Source organism: Aspergillus undulatus (genome assembly GCF_047715775.1).
Source record: "Aspergillus undulatus strain CBS 261.88 unplaced genomic scaffold BDV17scaffold_5, whole genome shotgun sequence".
Taxonomy (NCBI): Eukaryota; Fungi; Ascomycota; class Eurotiomycetes; order Eurotiales; family Aspergillaceae; genus Aspergillus; species Aspergillus undulatus.
The window spans coordinates 591,932-605,530 of NW_027396609.1; the positions used below are offsets into that span (position 1 = coordinate 591,932).

A 13,599-nucleotide genomic window follows, 5' to 3' on the forward strand; every position below is an offset into this window, starting at 1 on the left:
ACGCGAAATTTGGAGCGATTTGTGAGGGGGCCGCCGATCATCGGTGCTGACTCAGCCTCATAGTTCCTGACCCAGGGCCAAGCCAGGCCACAGGTCTCTGTCACCTCTCCTCCTTCCTGGGGCTGAATGGTACCTTCTCGTGATGACGCGGTACGCTGAGGCCAAGGAAACCAACAATAAGATTAATATTGATCGGAGCAATCCCTGTCGCGGTGTGGTTTCCGGTGACTGGGCCCTGAATTGTCACCCCCCACAAGAGGCCCGGCTCTTCCCGAACATCGGCCGGCCGCTAATTAGTTTGGGCTTCTCGGTCTACTTGATGAAGATCATTACGATGTTATACTCCCAGATAGTCGTAGAGGGAATTGATGTATCAATTATCCTATGACTACTATCATCATTGCTGAATCGAAACGATGTTGATGCGAACAGAAGACATCGTGCTACGATTACGGTGGGCCCACATTCCACTGCGCCGGGTATGGAGACTACTGACCTTAGATCAGGAGATCGAAGACATCTCGTCTTGGGTCTATCATAAGTGTTGTATGATACAGCGGGCTCCAGCTCCGCGATCCTTTGTTCTAAAGAAGTTAGATGAATGTATTGATGAAACAGAGATCCCCTTGGCTCAATGATCCAGTCCCAAAGCGCTACTGATCAGGCGACGCCGTGATGCAACAAGGATAGCATTCCCTCAATTCGTCCGCCGATATTTGCACATATTATCTAGCTCCGCTCGCTTCCCCGCAGGCGCACCGCTTGACCGTACTTCTGGAGTTTCGTGATCAGAGCGTCTCCATGCTTCACCACATCGGCGTATTGCTTGTTCTTGTCATCTGGTCGATTCGTCTCAATGATTCCGTTGACTCGGTCGATTGTGCAAGCAATTCGGTTGTTCGCAATAAACCTAGCAAGATCCCTGCTTTTGTTAGCTCCCCTGCTTGTACATGCATGTGCTGCCAGCTTACCGGTCCAAGTAGTCCACCGTGACGCCGAAATCACTGGCCATGCTGCTCAACCCCACTACTCGGTAACTCTGTAAGAGCTGTTGGTAAGCCCTGAGTCGCATTTCACGTACAAACCAAGCCCGGTGTTCGTAAAGGTATCGGTCTTGAGTCAAGAAATGGTCCTCCACAGCTGCGAGAGCCAGGAAGAATGTCCGGTAGTTGCCGTTGTACAAGCTGCTGACCAAGTTTGAGAGAGGAGCAAAGTCGATTGGTGTTTCGGCCTCTGCCTGAATGCCAGAGTTGCCACCGAAAGTCGTGAGGTTCACGGCCGTTGTGGCAGCCGTCGAAGCGGAAGCATCCTTCATTTCTTCGTCTTGAGCTCCGGGCCCAGAAGAGATCTCGCCAGTCAAGGCAGCCAAGCGGTCTTCGCCGGAACCAAGAATGGCCTTGATCTCGGGTGCATCCACCACCTTGGCCTTGAAGTCAACCCGTTTCAGAGAAAGGGAGCCTGCAAGTACAGCATAAATGACAAGAGCGGAGTAGCTGCATAACTCGTAGCTGGTGAATGTGGACAAGCTGTCCAAAAGCAGAGGGGCAGCAGTGCTGTAAGACCGGATGGTAAGCAAATGCAATCCCTTGTATGCCTTTAGGCGGTTTCTTCTATCCCAGTCACCACCGCCCTCGATCAACCCTTCCGCTCGCTCGATGTTTTTTTTGACGTATAGCGTGTCTCCAAAGAAAAGCCCGATTCGGATCATGGCGAGTGTGAGGTCGATCTTGGAGCCAAGGAATGTTGTCTTTTCCAGAAGAGTTTCGTGAGACTCGATAGCTTTGTCCTACAAGATCGAAAGTATCAGTATGCAGAGTTGCACAAGACACCCAGAAGCCATAAACGTTGCAAACGTACCTTGTCCCCTACTCGCGCCCAGAACTCAGCACGTTTCCCTCGCGCGGCTTGCACCTCAGTCTCTCCGGCAGCTTCCTCCGCCTCATCTTCTTCCTTCTGGAAATCGGCCAACTCCTTCTGGTTGTCTTCAACGAGCGACTGATACAATGCCTCATCCCAAGGGAAGTCTATCTTTTGCGATAGCCTCCGCGACGCCAGGGTACTGAGCGGCTTGCCGGCGCTAGATGACCGTGATTCGGGAGCATTCTCGCCAGAATGGTTCAGGACGCCTTCAATGGGGTGGGCGAGATGTCGGTAGAAAGGAGCCATCTTCCTTTCCGTGATCGCTTCTTGGAGCTTCTTTAACGAAGTCTGACGCACAGTCTGGGGACATGCCGGGTTGGATAGGTTGAAGACATGTTGGGCGAGAGAGAGGTCGGGGTACTTGATGTACTGAGGATCGGACCCCATGTTGACGGCGGAAAAGTTCGGAAATCTCAGATGTAGTAGCTTCAGAGAAAGATTCAATAGGACGATGGCAAGAGAGAGGTTCGGAACGGGGTAAGGGAGCCGCGTGGATGAGATGGTGTTGAGGCAGTTATCACGTCCGTTCGTCAGTCCGGTAGCTGACACAAGCTCAGCTGGTGGAATGTTTTTCCAGCTCCGAGACTGCCCTTCCAAGTTTCGTTCGGCTTCCAGCGATCAACCTTAGGCCTGGCCATGTCAAAGCCTCAAAGGACTTGACGCTGGCAACATCGTTTAGTTGTCTTTAGCTAAAGGCCATTTCTCTCCGGATGGCGCGATCTTGCGTTCTGTCTCGATGACAGCCATACTCAAGCAGTGTCACGGCAACTGGAAGGCAAAGCATAACATGACTGCGATCGCCCAGGGAGACATTTCGATCATTTTGTGACCTGTCTACTCTCATCGTGGCCTTAGAGAAGTGCCTGCTCCTGTCCATAGAAGCTCAGTGGCTATTGTCCATTTCTCTGTCAATTACTAGCCTCTCTGCATACACCCGGAACCATCACCCTCTCGGCCCGGGTAATCGCACTACAACTTGGTCACGTAGTACTGTAGTAACAGCATCTCCATAGAGAGATAGATACTTGGTAGTAACCGTGCTCGTACTGTAGGGAGCAATCAGGACGACCAAGTTGAACTCTGGAGATGCACGGGGAAGTACCGGATGTGCTAAGCCGAGGTTCATGGGCCGACGGCGACTCTCTCCAGACTCGGCGAGTTCATTTACCGATCCAATTCCCTCCTTCCCCTCCCCCGTCTTTTCTCCATCTCTTCTTATTTCTTTGTGGAGCTGCCATCCCGTCAAACTGCTCTCTTATTTTTTACCCTGACCAGCTGGCCTGTCATCGATTCAGTTTCCTTTACTCCCATCGCACGACTTCCCGGATTACGGTTCTCATTTGCCGACGACTTTATAAGTTCTTGGAGACGTGACATACAGCAATAATGGTCGCAGACGCTCTGATTTACCACCCTGCCCTTGCGCATTACCTGCGCTTTGTGGCTACGACGGGTATGTGAGAAACCCCGTTGAACTTGCCTACGCTTGTCGCTTCGATTTGGGATCACTGCGACGGGACTGGAGAGGTCGAAGCGATGAAGAGAATTGATAAGCAGCTCGTCGACTACAAGCTAACGTAAGGTCGCAGTTGGTCGTGATAAGATCCTCCGTACCCTGCAATACTTCTCACGATTCTACGCCTGGTACCTATACCGCACGAACCAACCGCAAACCGCTATTGCCCCATACAATGCAATCAAGAAACAGTTCGGAACGACACGGAAGATTCTGAGAATTGGAAAGTTCATCGAGCACTTGAAGGCCGCTGCTCTTGCGTCTGATAACAAGGGCCCTATCGATCCCGTTTTACGCTACCTAGCTATCGGTCGCCAGCTCGGCTATGCTGGATACCTCTCGCTCGACACAGTGACCGTTGTGGACACCATCGGTGTCCGGAAACTCGCTAGTGCTAAGCGATTGCAAGACTCAGCTTATCGCGCTTGGTTCTCTGGATTGGTTTGCAGCGCGCTTGCGGGTGGTTATACTTTGTGGAGGCTCAACGAGAAGCAAAAGACTCTGGATCTGAAGGAGGGCGAAGGAGTCGTTGAAGCTAAAAAGCTTGTAAAGTATGTACCTTCGCATCATGCGTCGCCTTAAACAGGGAAGAGAGTCTAACAATCACTTCTAGGGAGTGTGCTGCCGCCCGTCTTCAGCTTATCTCTGACCTCTGCGACTTGACCATTCCTGTCTCCGCGCTCGGATTCGCAGACCTGGACGATGGACTTGTCGGCATCGCGGGCACAATTAGCAGTTTGATTGGCGTGTGGAGTCAATGGCGCAAGAGCGCATAAGCAACCAACACAGAAGGTTCCGGACACGGTCTGCGACCAGCTTCGTCTGATAGTTCTTGGGTATCATCTCCACAGCGGCATCGGGATGCTTCATAGCGAATGTGCTGAGGCTTTGAAGCTGCCGATATATGGTAACTATCTGTCCGCTTGACCTGTCTGAACGCGGGTGACCGGGTCAACATCAAGCTGTGATAGCGGAAGAATCCTGAGGATTCTTATATCAAATTCAACCCCGACTGCGACGACTTTTCCTTGACATTAATCAGTTACATTTTCCAGGGTACATATATGTATTTTAGAGTCCATTTTCACATGTTTTCCCCAAGTAATACAACAGCGCTTTGCTTTCTCCTTGTCTGTTCTTGACGCCTAAGCCCTTCGTGCCTCAGACATGACACGTCGATCATGGCCCACCTGCCCCATCTGAGCTGCTTCAAACTTCAGCCAACTTGACAGCTTCACAACTCCATCATGCCGACTCATCCAGCAGTTCTTTGCTACTAATGGGAAGCCCTCCTTGGACCTCTTTTCGTGTTTGGTAGTTCCTCATCTCCACGAGATTATTGGCCAGGATGACAGCGAAGCAGCTCCGTTGAGTTTCGACTTACTGGCTTATCGTGAAAAGCAAAAGCAAATCTGTGACTCCTACTCTGAAGGGGAGTCGATAAACGTCGACACCAAGCTACCGTCTTAACTGGATCTATGGAGCAGATCTACCGTACTTAGGCACCACTTTCACAAATAGCCTGTTCTCATCCTGGGTCCACTAGCTCTAAGATACCATCGGGAACTGTGAGATCAGCAAGAATGCTTTCGCGCCGGGACCTGGAACTCCGTTTCGATATCCACCTCCCCGCCACCTCCTATCATATCGGAATTTGACGATCGTGTCCCTGACGTTTTCGATGCAGTCCGTTGAAACCACAAGAGTTATCGTTTCATCTCCTGACTTTCTGCCACGGCCGACTCTACGAGCCTGTACCTGCAAGGGCGCATGCAACGACCCACTTTGAGCGATATGCTTGATGGCCTTTGCATGTGTGAGATATGGACCAAGGGGTCAATAACGCACTTCTGACTGCCGCCGATGAAGCGTTCTCCTTCGTCACTCAGAGCCACCACATTCCGAGATGCCTGGGCTTGAAGACAGGATAATCCTCCTGAGGCTTGAAGCCATGGCACCTTCGTCTTTGTCGTTGACAGACATTAATTTCTTAGCTTACAAGTCTCGAGCTGCTCGTGGGCAGCTATATCCATTCTGTTTGACGGCTTGAGCCTGCCGGGAAGGCTGGTCAACCCACCCGTTTTCTGGCCCTTGAGTAGCTGTGGTTAAAAAGTGTTCATGCCTTGCCTCAGCAAATATGCTACATCCCATACTTGATCTCAGCGATTTGAATGTCATATTTGTGGTTTCTAGTCAGCGCACTTGTTCTCTTACCATCTTGGTCATTTGTCAACTCGGCTAACGATGCCTTTTCCACCTAGGTCTGTACGCTCTACTCATTGGTTTCATCTCATTGAAAGTCAAGCAACGACGGTACCTCGGCGAAGCCTGTATGCTCGTTCCCGATTGCCCGGTTCACATGAGGCCATTCTAATCCCAGTCTTATTCCAGTACCTGCCTTCATCACTAGTGTCGTCTTCGGACCGTCCGTCGCCAAAAAAAAAAAAAACCCTAAATTACCCCATCCGGAAAGTCATCACAGCCAAAGTGAGAGCACGATAAGCGAGATCACTCAAGTATGGCCCCGTAGTCCTCTCTGCAACCACACGCTGAAGATCTTCAGGCACAGGCTAGAATTGTGATTGGTATTCAATTGGTCAAAGTTGGATATGAACTACCAAAGAAATACCTGAAACGCCGCCTGAAGGAGATGACAATCTTTTACTGCCTCTCATGGCTATGGGATGGATCGCAACACCCACATGTATCAAAATAGTGGTTCCTCGTATCTCCTTTGTGCGTATCCTCATAACTCATGATCCATGTGGAGACTAATCTAGCTTACGGCGGTAGCTAGCAGCTCTTATCATAGGCTCCTGCGTGACCTGCACAGATCCCATCTTATCCCAGGCTATCGCAAAAGGACCTTTCGCAGATAACTATGTCCGCTGTTATCTTCGAGAATTTATCACTTCCGAAGCCGGTGCGAATGATGGCTTCGGGTTTCCCTTCCTATTGCTCGGTACTGCACTCCTTCGCTATGCTGACACCCCTGTGAACACCGTCATTTTAGAAGAATTCGACCTCGCCAGAGTGGGGCCAGACCTCCTTGGTACTACGGATAGCGGGCGCTTTGGAGGCGGTACGGGAACTGCCTTAAAGCATTGGTTGGTTCGTGGAGGGAGTTTTATACATGATCGCCCTAGGCACTTCCTACGGAATCACTGTAGGCTTCCTCTGCCGCAAAACTCTCAACTTTTCGGCTAGAGGTATGTAGGCGTTGATTTATGGCAGAAGCTAATGTGGAACAGGAAATGGATTGATCCTGGATGCTTTACCCTTGTTCCTGTAGCGCTAGGGGCATTCATTGTTGGCTTATGTGGCTGCTTCGGCTCCGACGAGACCCTGGCCTGTTTTATAACAGGTAGCATGCTTAACTGGGACGGTTTGTACAATGCAGAGTTGCAGACGATGACCCGTTCAATTCGTCATTTAAGACTGTTCTCAATTATGGAAGCTTTGGGTACCTTGGTGCCGTCATGCCTTGGGCTGAGTCCCATATGCCCAGCACCACCAGAATCACTGTCCCAAATCTTCTGGGACTGGGGGTTTTAATCCTCATTTTCTGTCGCATTCCGGCAATTATGATCTCATATCGATTCCTTTCGGGGGTATGTTTTGTTCATGGGACATTTTGGGCCAATTGATAGGTCATTCGTGAGCCATCATTTAAACTGTACTGTCCTTTGAAGGCATCGGAGCGATCGCTTACGTAGAGTACGCCCGGAGGCTATTCCCTGACCCAGGAGAAAGCGACAAGGAAATCAATAACTTGACTGCGACAATGAGGCCAAGTAAGCCACCACCTATGTATATCCTGCAAGACTGTTTTGACAATGAGGCTAGTTGTATACTGGCTGGTTTTCTTCTCTATTGTCGTACACAGCTTGTCTGTCCCCATCCTATACATGCTCTACAAAGCCTTCAACGTGCCAAAGGTCTACGATCACCCCGTGGAGGTGATTCTTCTGTTCAAAAATGAGCCATTACCGAACAACAGCCTGGTTGATCTGAAGAGACACTCGGTGCTGATCAACAACCTGTTCTCGGTGTCAAATGGTCTGAACAACTACGAAGATTCGGACAATGATAGCGAGCCAAGCCCCCCAAGGGAGCCCATGGAGAGGATACATCGGGGTGAACTTAACTCTGTTTCCTAGAGTTTGGGGACGATGATCTCGCGCGAATCGACCCGGCGCTCAAGCCGCGAAGCGCATACGAGGGAGATAGTGTGATAGTCAGGAGGATCTACGTTTGATCCTTGAGAAAACAGAGTCCGGTATCATTCATTCATTCATATCATTGATCCTGCCAACTGATCGTGTTCCATATAACGCCGCTTTGTCGACAATCGAGATCTCAGACTCGAAAAGTTCGGTTCGGTTCCATTCAAACGGGGCAGGTCTGCAACGGTCAGTCCATATTTCTTAATCACGATAACAGCCATCCAGTACGTACGCTGCCGCAAGAGTCGCAGCTCTTGTTGTCACCGCTGATGTCAGCACCGCACTTGGGGCAAGCGTTGTGGCCGGCCATTTTCGTTATCGGGTTGAAGTTGTGTTTGTTTGCGACGGGAATAAGTGTTGTCTATACCGAGGCGATTAGCGGACTCGACCAACCTCAACGAGGAGCAGAATCGTCCTACCTTGGGGCTTCGACTGAAATGTCCCTAGCAGAATGGAAGAGATCGAGAGTTGAAAGGGACGAGAAAGTTGAGAATCTGAGTTGGTGTTTTTATCTGTTACCCCGCCGCTGGTGGTATTGAAGCCCCGCTTTGACTGGTGGGATGATTGGTTGTCTAGGGTGGAATCCCTGAGTGAAGAGTCACAGGCCGAAATCATGGGATCTATAGGAAGCCCTATTGGATGGGATAAACACCATCTCAATCCCTGCCTTACAACAACCTGCCTGATTCTCGCCGAGGGAGTGGTGCCCACGGGACGGTCGGGTGAGCCCTCAGGTGTATGCATGGGGTGCTTGATCGAATCAAGACCAAGCTGGACACCCGTGCAGGTTTTTGTAAGGCCTGTCAGATCATTGGTCCGGAGCCCTTGGGGTATTTTCACGGTAGTTCAGAGGAGGATAAATAGAAACAAAGTGATAGTATGGTCCTGTATTTGTGTCGGTGCTCGTCATTCCACAGGGAGGTCGCTGTAATCCTGATGGGATATCTGGAGTCCGACTTGATAGATCCGTTCTAGGGGCTCGCCTGTCTCGAATACGACTCCTGGGCCCGAGTCCTTGGGATTTGCCGCTGCAGTCCCAGCGTCTACGATGCAGCACAGAACCCGACCCGTCGGCGATGAGGTATCCGGCACGAGACGCAGGTCTGCCGCGTGGACGACTCGCGGTATCTTGCCTGTCAGCTGTCTGTAGAAGGAACGGAAGGCATCGATGGGGCCAGTGATGCCCTCATGCCAAATAACATGGAGCGGGAGGTGCGGGTTGAATAGCGATACCAGACCATCCACCAACTTATCCGGGATCGAAGCGACGTCCAACCGTCAGGAAGGGTTATTTTGCTTGTAGCCGCTGCCTGAAACGTACAGACGCTCTTGATGATTGAGTTGAAAGGGGAACGAGCGTTGATCTCGCAGATCTTGAAATGTAGGTTGGTGTTTGAATCGCCGGCTGCTGGGATGAGCATGTCCGGCCTCCAGTGTAGCGGGCGCTCATTGTAATGCTGCATTAGGCCATGCTTCGACTTTTCACGCATCCACTATACATGTCGATTATTGTAAGGCTTGCGGCATCGTGAAAAACAAGAAAGTGGCCAAACCTTTAATACGCTCTCCTCGTGGGCTGCCAATGGCATGCGACGAGGGAAGTCGGCTTCACTGTCCTCCCACCATCGACCCAGAATATTTGCTACAGCAACAAACAACAGATGCTGAAATTCCTTCAGATCTTCAAGAAAGCTTTTGTGCATGAGAATGGGCCAGGTGATATCTTCTCCGCGTACACTAAGGACAGTTCCATGTCGCTAATGGAGCGCAGCATCGCGGTGTCGTAAGCATCGCGCTTGACATGACGGTCGTCGTGAGCTGCGTCAATTGACAAGACGGGTTCCGCAACGCTTTTCGTTGCATTTAAGGAGATTAGATACATGGAATGGGGTTTGGGCAGTTGCTTCGCGGTAGGTTAGGTCTGATGGAATGCTTAAAGAGTTCCTTTCCATCAACGCCGTCACAGAATCCTTCCATCGATTGTCTGCAACGCCAAGGTGACCAATGCGCATTATCACCACAATCATAAATCGACCCGCCATTGCCTTTCACGATATCGAGTACTGCACTCAAAAGAACTCGTCCAAGATTCTAGGATACTACCATCTTCCTCATCCAGCGGCTGAACACGGGAAACAGTGACAGCGCCGGTGAAGCAGCCAAATATACCAAGGCATTCATCAAAGACCACAAGATCGCCGTCAAGGTCGCCAACCTCATTAATCGTGGAAAGATTACCCATCCAGCCCCGCTGAACGTGACGGGCAGTGGGTTAGTCGGGGGGTTCACCCTGTAAAGGACACGCCCGCCTGAGAGAGGGCATTACCTGGTTCGAAAAGACTCAATTCCATCCATCACCAGCAGTCCTCTGGGCCTGAAGGAAGCCATCCTACAGCGACCTACTACCTGCATTTCTCGACCCCTCTGGCGCAGATTATCCCTGGGACAGAAGGATGCACGCAACCCATGGGCCTCGTGCAGGATATCACCATTGTCTCTGGGATGTGCCTCTGGGTATCGAAGGTCGTCCAGTCGAGTATGCCACGAGGCCAACCGCTTGATGTGTCCAGGCTCCTATCTCCAAGAGTCACCCTGTATGAGGCCGAGAACCTCGCTCGCGCAGCCCCCGTTATCGCCGACCTGGTTACGGTACCAGTCGCAAATGGCCAGCCAACACCTGTGAGAATCCGCCTCGACATCCCCAGCTTCCACTACTACCACTCCCTTGTACCAGTGGGAAGTAGTCAGGCCGCGATATCTACCTAGTCAGCGTGTAGCTAGCGGAGGCCACCGGAGTGCAGCCTGCAGAGTCTAGGGTACCTAGACTTAAAAATGTTGATCTCACAACATGCAAGGACTTGGTCCTCCGTAATTGTTCCTATTATAAGACCATGCAGATCTCCCAAGGAGCACAAGGCTGACCAACAAATCAGGCGTTCGAGAAAAAACAAACGGTCCTGCTAGGGTCAGCCAGCCATGGTCTGTCTACTGTTATGCATCAATGTGATACGTTGGCAGTTGAGCTTCCTTACAGTCAGATCCTGGACATTCTGTGATTGACAGATGTCAAGATCGCTGGATGACCTTTCAGTCTGGAATAACCCCTGGCTTTGACCAAGTGGAGGCCGCTACCTTAGGTTTACATCCTGTGTGTTAAAGAATAATCTGGTTTTTGTTTGCCCCTGGTCTGGCCCTTGTAATTACCTCCACAGTTTACATGTAGTATCAGGGCTGTGGATGTTATAATGCATGCACCCCTAGGCCATCCTTCGGTCAAAGATGACGACCGCCCGGTGATCTGTGGCAGCTTCATGTCTGGTGAAGACTGATGATCATCCCTATCCATGTCCATCGCAGCTCTATTGGCCGATACTTCAGAATCTGGCAGATTCAGACCAAAAGCCGATCAATCGCCTGCCCCTCAGAGGCGGAGAGAATTGGATTGTACGGTACTCCGCATGTCATACCAAGTAAATTTTGCATTATACTGTACAATCCCCAGTAGGATTCTTGAGTATAAAACCACCGTCTGTTAGCGGCCGACGCAGTCTATCGAAATCCGAGAATCAACTCGCTTGGTGCTTGCTCTCTTTGACCGAAAGTTAGGATGGCACAATCCAACAAAAGTTGGGCCATTGCTGGCCAGCGCAGTATCGGTGGAGATATTTGCTATACCTTGTCAAACCAAGCTCCCGGGTTTCTTCTTGGGGCATTCCTTTTCTATCTCTTCTACAAGTACACCAGGAGACTCTACTTCCACCTATTGAGCAACATTCCCGGTCCTCATCTGGCCGCTGCGACTCATCTGTACTAAGCCTACTATAACATTGTGGGGCAAGTATTGTGCATGCGTGTCAGTGAACTGCACAGAGCATACAGTTAGCCTTTGAGCAGAACAATGTGAGCCTCGCTAAGAGCACATCAGACTCCCCCGTCGTCCGTATTGGCCTTGATAATGTCCATGTGTGTGATCCCAATTACTACCACACGTAGGTAAGCCTCCAACCCTAAACATGAGGACATTCATCGACCGAAATGCCCAGAATCTACAATTCAGGCACAGATTTTCACAAAGTCCCCGGGATCTACAAGAAACTTGCTGCCGATGGATCGATCCTTGCCATCACCGATCCCGAGGAGCACAGACAGTACCGTAACATCGTCGGCTCCTTGTTCTCCAGGAAAACTGCCGATGACCTAGCCCCCAATGATGCCGGTCTTGTTGGATAGATGCGTCGAGTCAATGGCGCGTCAGGGGAAAGAAGGCAAACCCTCCGTCATCCAACGAGTCTACCGATCATTCGCGGTAAGACAGTACCTACCTACCTGGCTAGCATCATCCGACGCCCTGGCTAGACTGTAACTCTGCTAACCAGTCCTGTACTGTCACAGGCAGATATGGTGTCATACCGGCTGTTTACCGCTGGGTTTAATTGACACGGCCCAGGATGCCGATCACTACCACTCGTTCATGTTGAGTATCGACCGATTTACTGCTATAACCTGGCCGAGTAAGTAAAGAGAATCGCGTCATGCTTCACGGCACTGTCGCTGAGTATAACACCAAGGATTTTACTTCCCATTCTGAACTGGGTCATTGATTCGTTTCCTGCCTTTTGTGGTCGAGAGGCTTCAACCAGGACTGAGAAACTTACAAGAGGTCGGTCTGTCCCAGATTAGGGAGCCCACTACTACTACTCTCTGACCTTCTTTTTTTAGACATTTAAATGATGGCTAGACGAGAGTATCGCTGCACATGATGCAGGAAGAAAGCCCGTCAGAAGCCGCTGCACCTACTTTGATCTGATGATCGAAGCCCAAAAGAAGGCCGGCGAGCCTCTCCGCCCAGATCAACTATTCGACGATCTCTTGAATTACCTCGTGGCCGGCATGGACGCAACTAGCTATGTGCTCTCTTTTGGGACTTATTTCCTGCTCGAAAAGAAGCCCGAGGCGAAGGCGAAGCTGGAGGCGGAGCTGCTGGAGGCTAGCCCCTTCATTCGCGGGCAGTTTGACCATCGCCAGTTCATGGCGTTGCCTTATCTGGTATTCCCCCCTAGCCTTACCTATCCGGTTTCTCGTGGATGTCGTTTCTGAAAAAAATAAAAATCTCCCAGACGGCAGTGGTGAAGGAGTGTCTGCGGTTGAGTAATACGGTGCCGGGCTTCCTTCGCCGTGTCGTGCCCAAGCATGGAGTAGATATCGGTGTCTACCACATTCCCGGTGGTGTAAGTATCTACCTTCTGTCATCAATGGAAGACCTAGAGTCTGACAAGGTGGTCGAATAGACTCAAATATCAACGATCCATCCCATCGTCGAATGCAATGAAGAAATCTTCCCGAACCCGCACGAATTCATCCCAGAGTGCTGGCTAGACGAGAACAGCCAAGATCTGGAAAAGTGGGCTATTTCCTTCAGCAAAGGGCGAAGGCAATGCATCGGTAAAAGTAAGCAGCGACTCTGCCGAGACCGCCGGGAGAATCTGAAGCTGACTGGGATGCTTAGTTACGCGTACATGATGCTGTATGCGGCCATTGCCCTATTCTTTTCGCGGCTTGAGATGGAGCTGTACGAGACGACAGCGGTAGAGATGAAGATTGTTGACCAGTTCGCGCCAATAACCAAGGGCTTGGTCAAGGTCAAGGTCACCAAGGACCAGTGGGGAGAATCAGGCCACGGATGAGGACGGACGGGCAGGAAAAAGGTGCGCCTGAATACGGAGTAGTACTACGTAGAACCACTGTATCTGTCTTACAAAGCAGCAGACACTTTTAGCTTTTGCAATTTAGATATTAGCCGTCAGTTGTGCAGGTATCTCCACTGTCCATCTGGCCTTGGAATAAGCAAGCCATTTCCAATGCATAGAATCGGGCTAAGCGCCTGTAGATGCTCTATGAGTCTAAGCTCATCTGCAAAAAAAAAAAAAAAAAAAAAAA

General features: G+C 50.7%; 5 protein-coding genes across 5 annotated transcripts; 3 read left to right on the forward strand and 2 right to left on the reverse strand.

Annotated features, from left to right (window-relative positions):
• Positions 1-517: 517 nt before the first annotated feature.
• BDV17DRAFT_253778 (proteasome regulatory particle lid subunit RPN7) lies at positions 518-3,041 on the reverse strand. The gene is made up of 3 exons (XM_073756689.1): positions 1,858-3,041; positions 972-1,786; positions 518-922 (listed from the first exon to the last, which is right to left on the reverse strand). Exons 1-3 carry the CDS (start codon positions 2,305-2,307, stop codon positions 730-732), a joined length of 1,458 nt encoding a protein of 485 aa, XP_073619619.1. The 5' UTR covers positions 2,308-3,041; the 3' UTR covers positions 518-729.
• Positions 3,042-3,306: 265 nt separating this feature from the next.
• BDV17DRAFT_287719 (PEX11 family protein) lies at positions 3,307-4,212 on the forward strand (the record flags this gene model as incomplete). The annotated part of the gene is made up of 3 exons (XM_073761233.1): positions 3,307-3,373; positions 3,510-3,987; positions 4,050-4,212. 3 exons carry the CDS (start codon positions 3,307-3,309, stop codon positions 4,210-4,212), a joined length of 708 nt encoding a protein of 235 aa, XP_073619620.1.
• Positions 4,213-7,229: 3,017 nt separating this feature from the next.
• On the forward strand, positions 7,230-7,789 carry BDV17DRAFT_175683 (uncharacterized protein). The gene has a single exon (XM_073754843.1). The coding sequence runs from the start codon at positions 7,273-7,275 to the stop codon at positions 7,594-7,596; it is 324 nt and encodes a 107-aa protein (XP_073619621.1). The 5' UTR covers positions 7,230-7,272; the 3' UTR covers positions 7,597-7,789.
• Positions 7,790-9,019: 1,230 nt separating this feature from the next.
• On the reverse strand, positions 9,020-9,372 carry BDV17DRAFT_253789 (uncharacterized protein). The gene has a single exon (XM_073756690.1). It carries the CDS (start codon positions 9,363-9,365, stop codon positions 9,156-9,158), a length of 210 nt encoding a protein of 69 aa, XP_073619622.1. The 5' UTR covers positions 9,366-9,372; the 3' UTR covers positions 9,020-9,155.
• Positions 9,373-11,697: 2,325 nt separating this feature from the next.
• BDV17DRAFT_287722 (cytochrome P450) lies at positions 11,698-13,346 on the forward strand (the record flags this gene model as incomplete). Its single annotated transcript, XM_073761234.1, has 5 exons — positions 11,698-11,883; positions 12,110-12,173; positions 12,401-12,708; positions 12,780-12,890; positions 12,951-13,346. The coding sequence occupies 5 exons, from the start codon at positions 11,698-11,700 to the stop codon at positions 13,344-13,346; spliced, it is 1,065 nt and encodes a 354-aa protein (XP_073619623.1).
• Between the last annotated feature and the right edge of the window lie 253 nt (positions 13,347-13,599).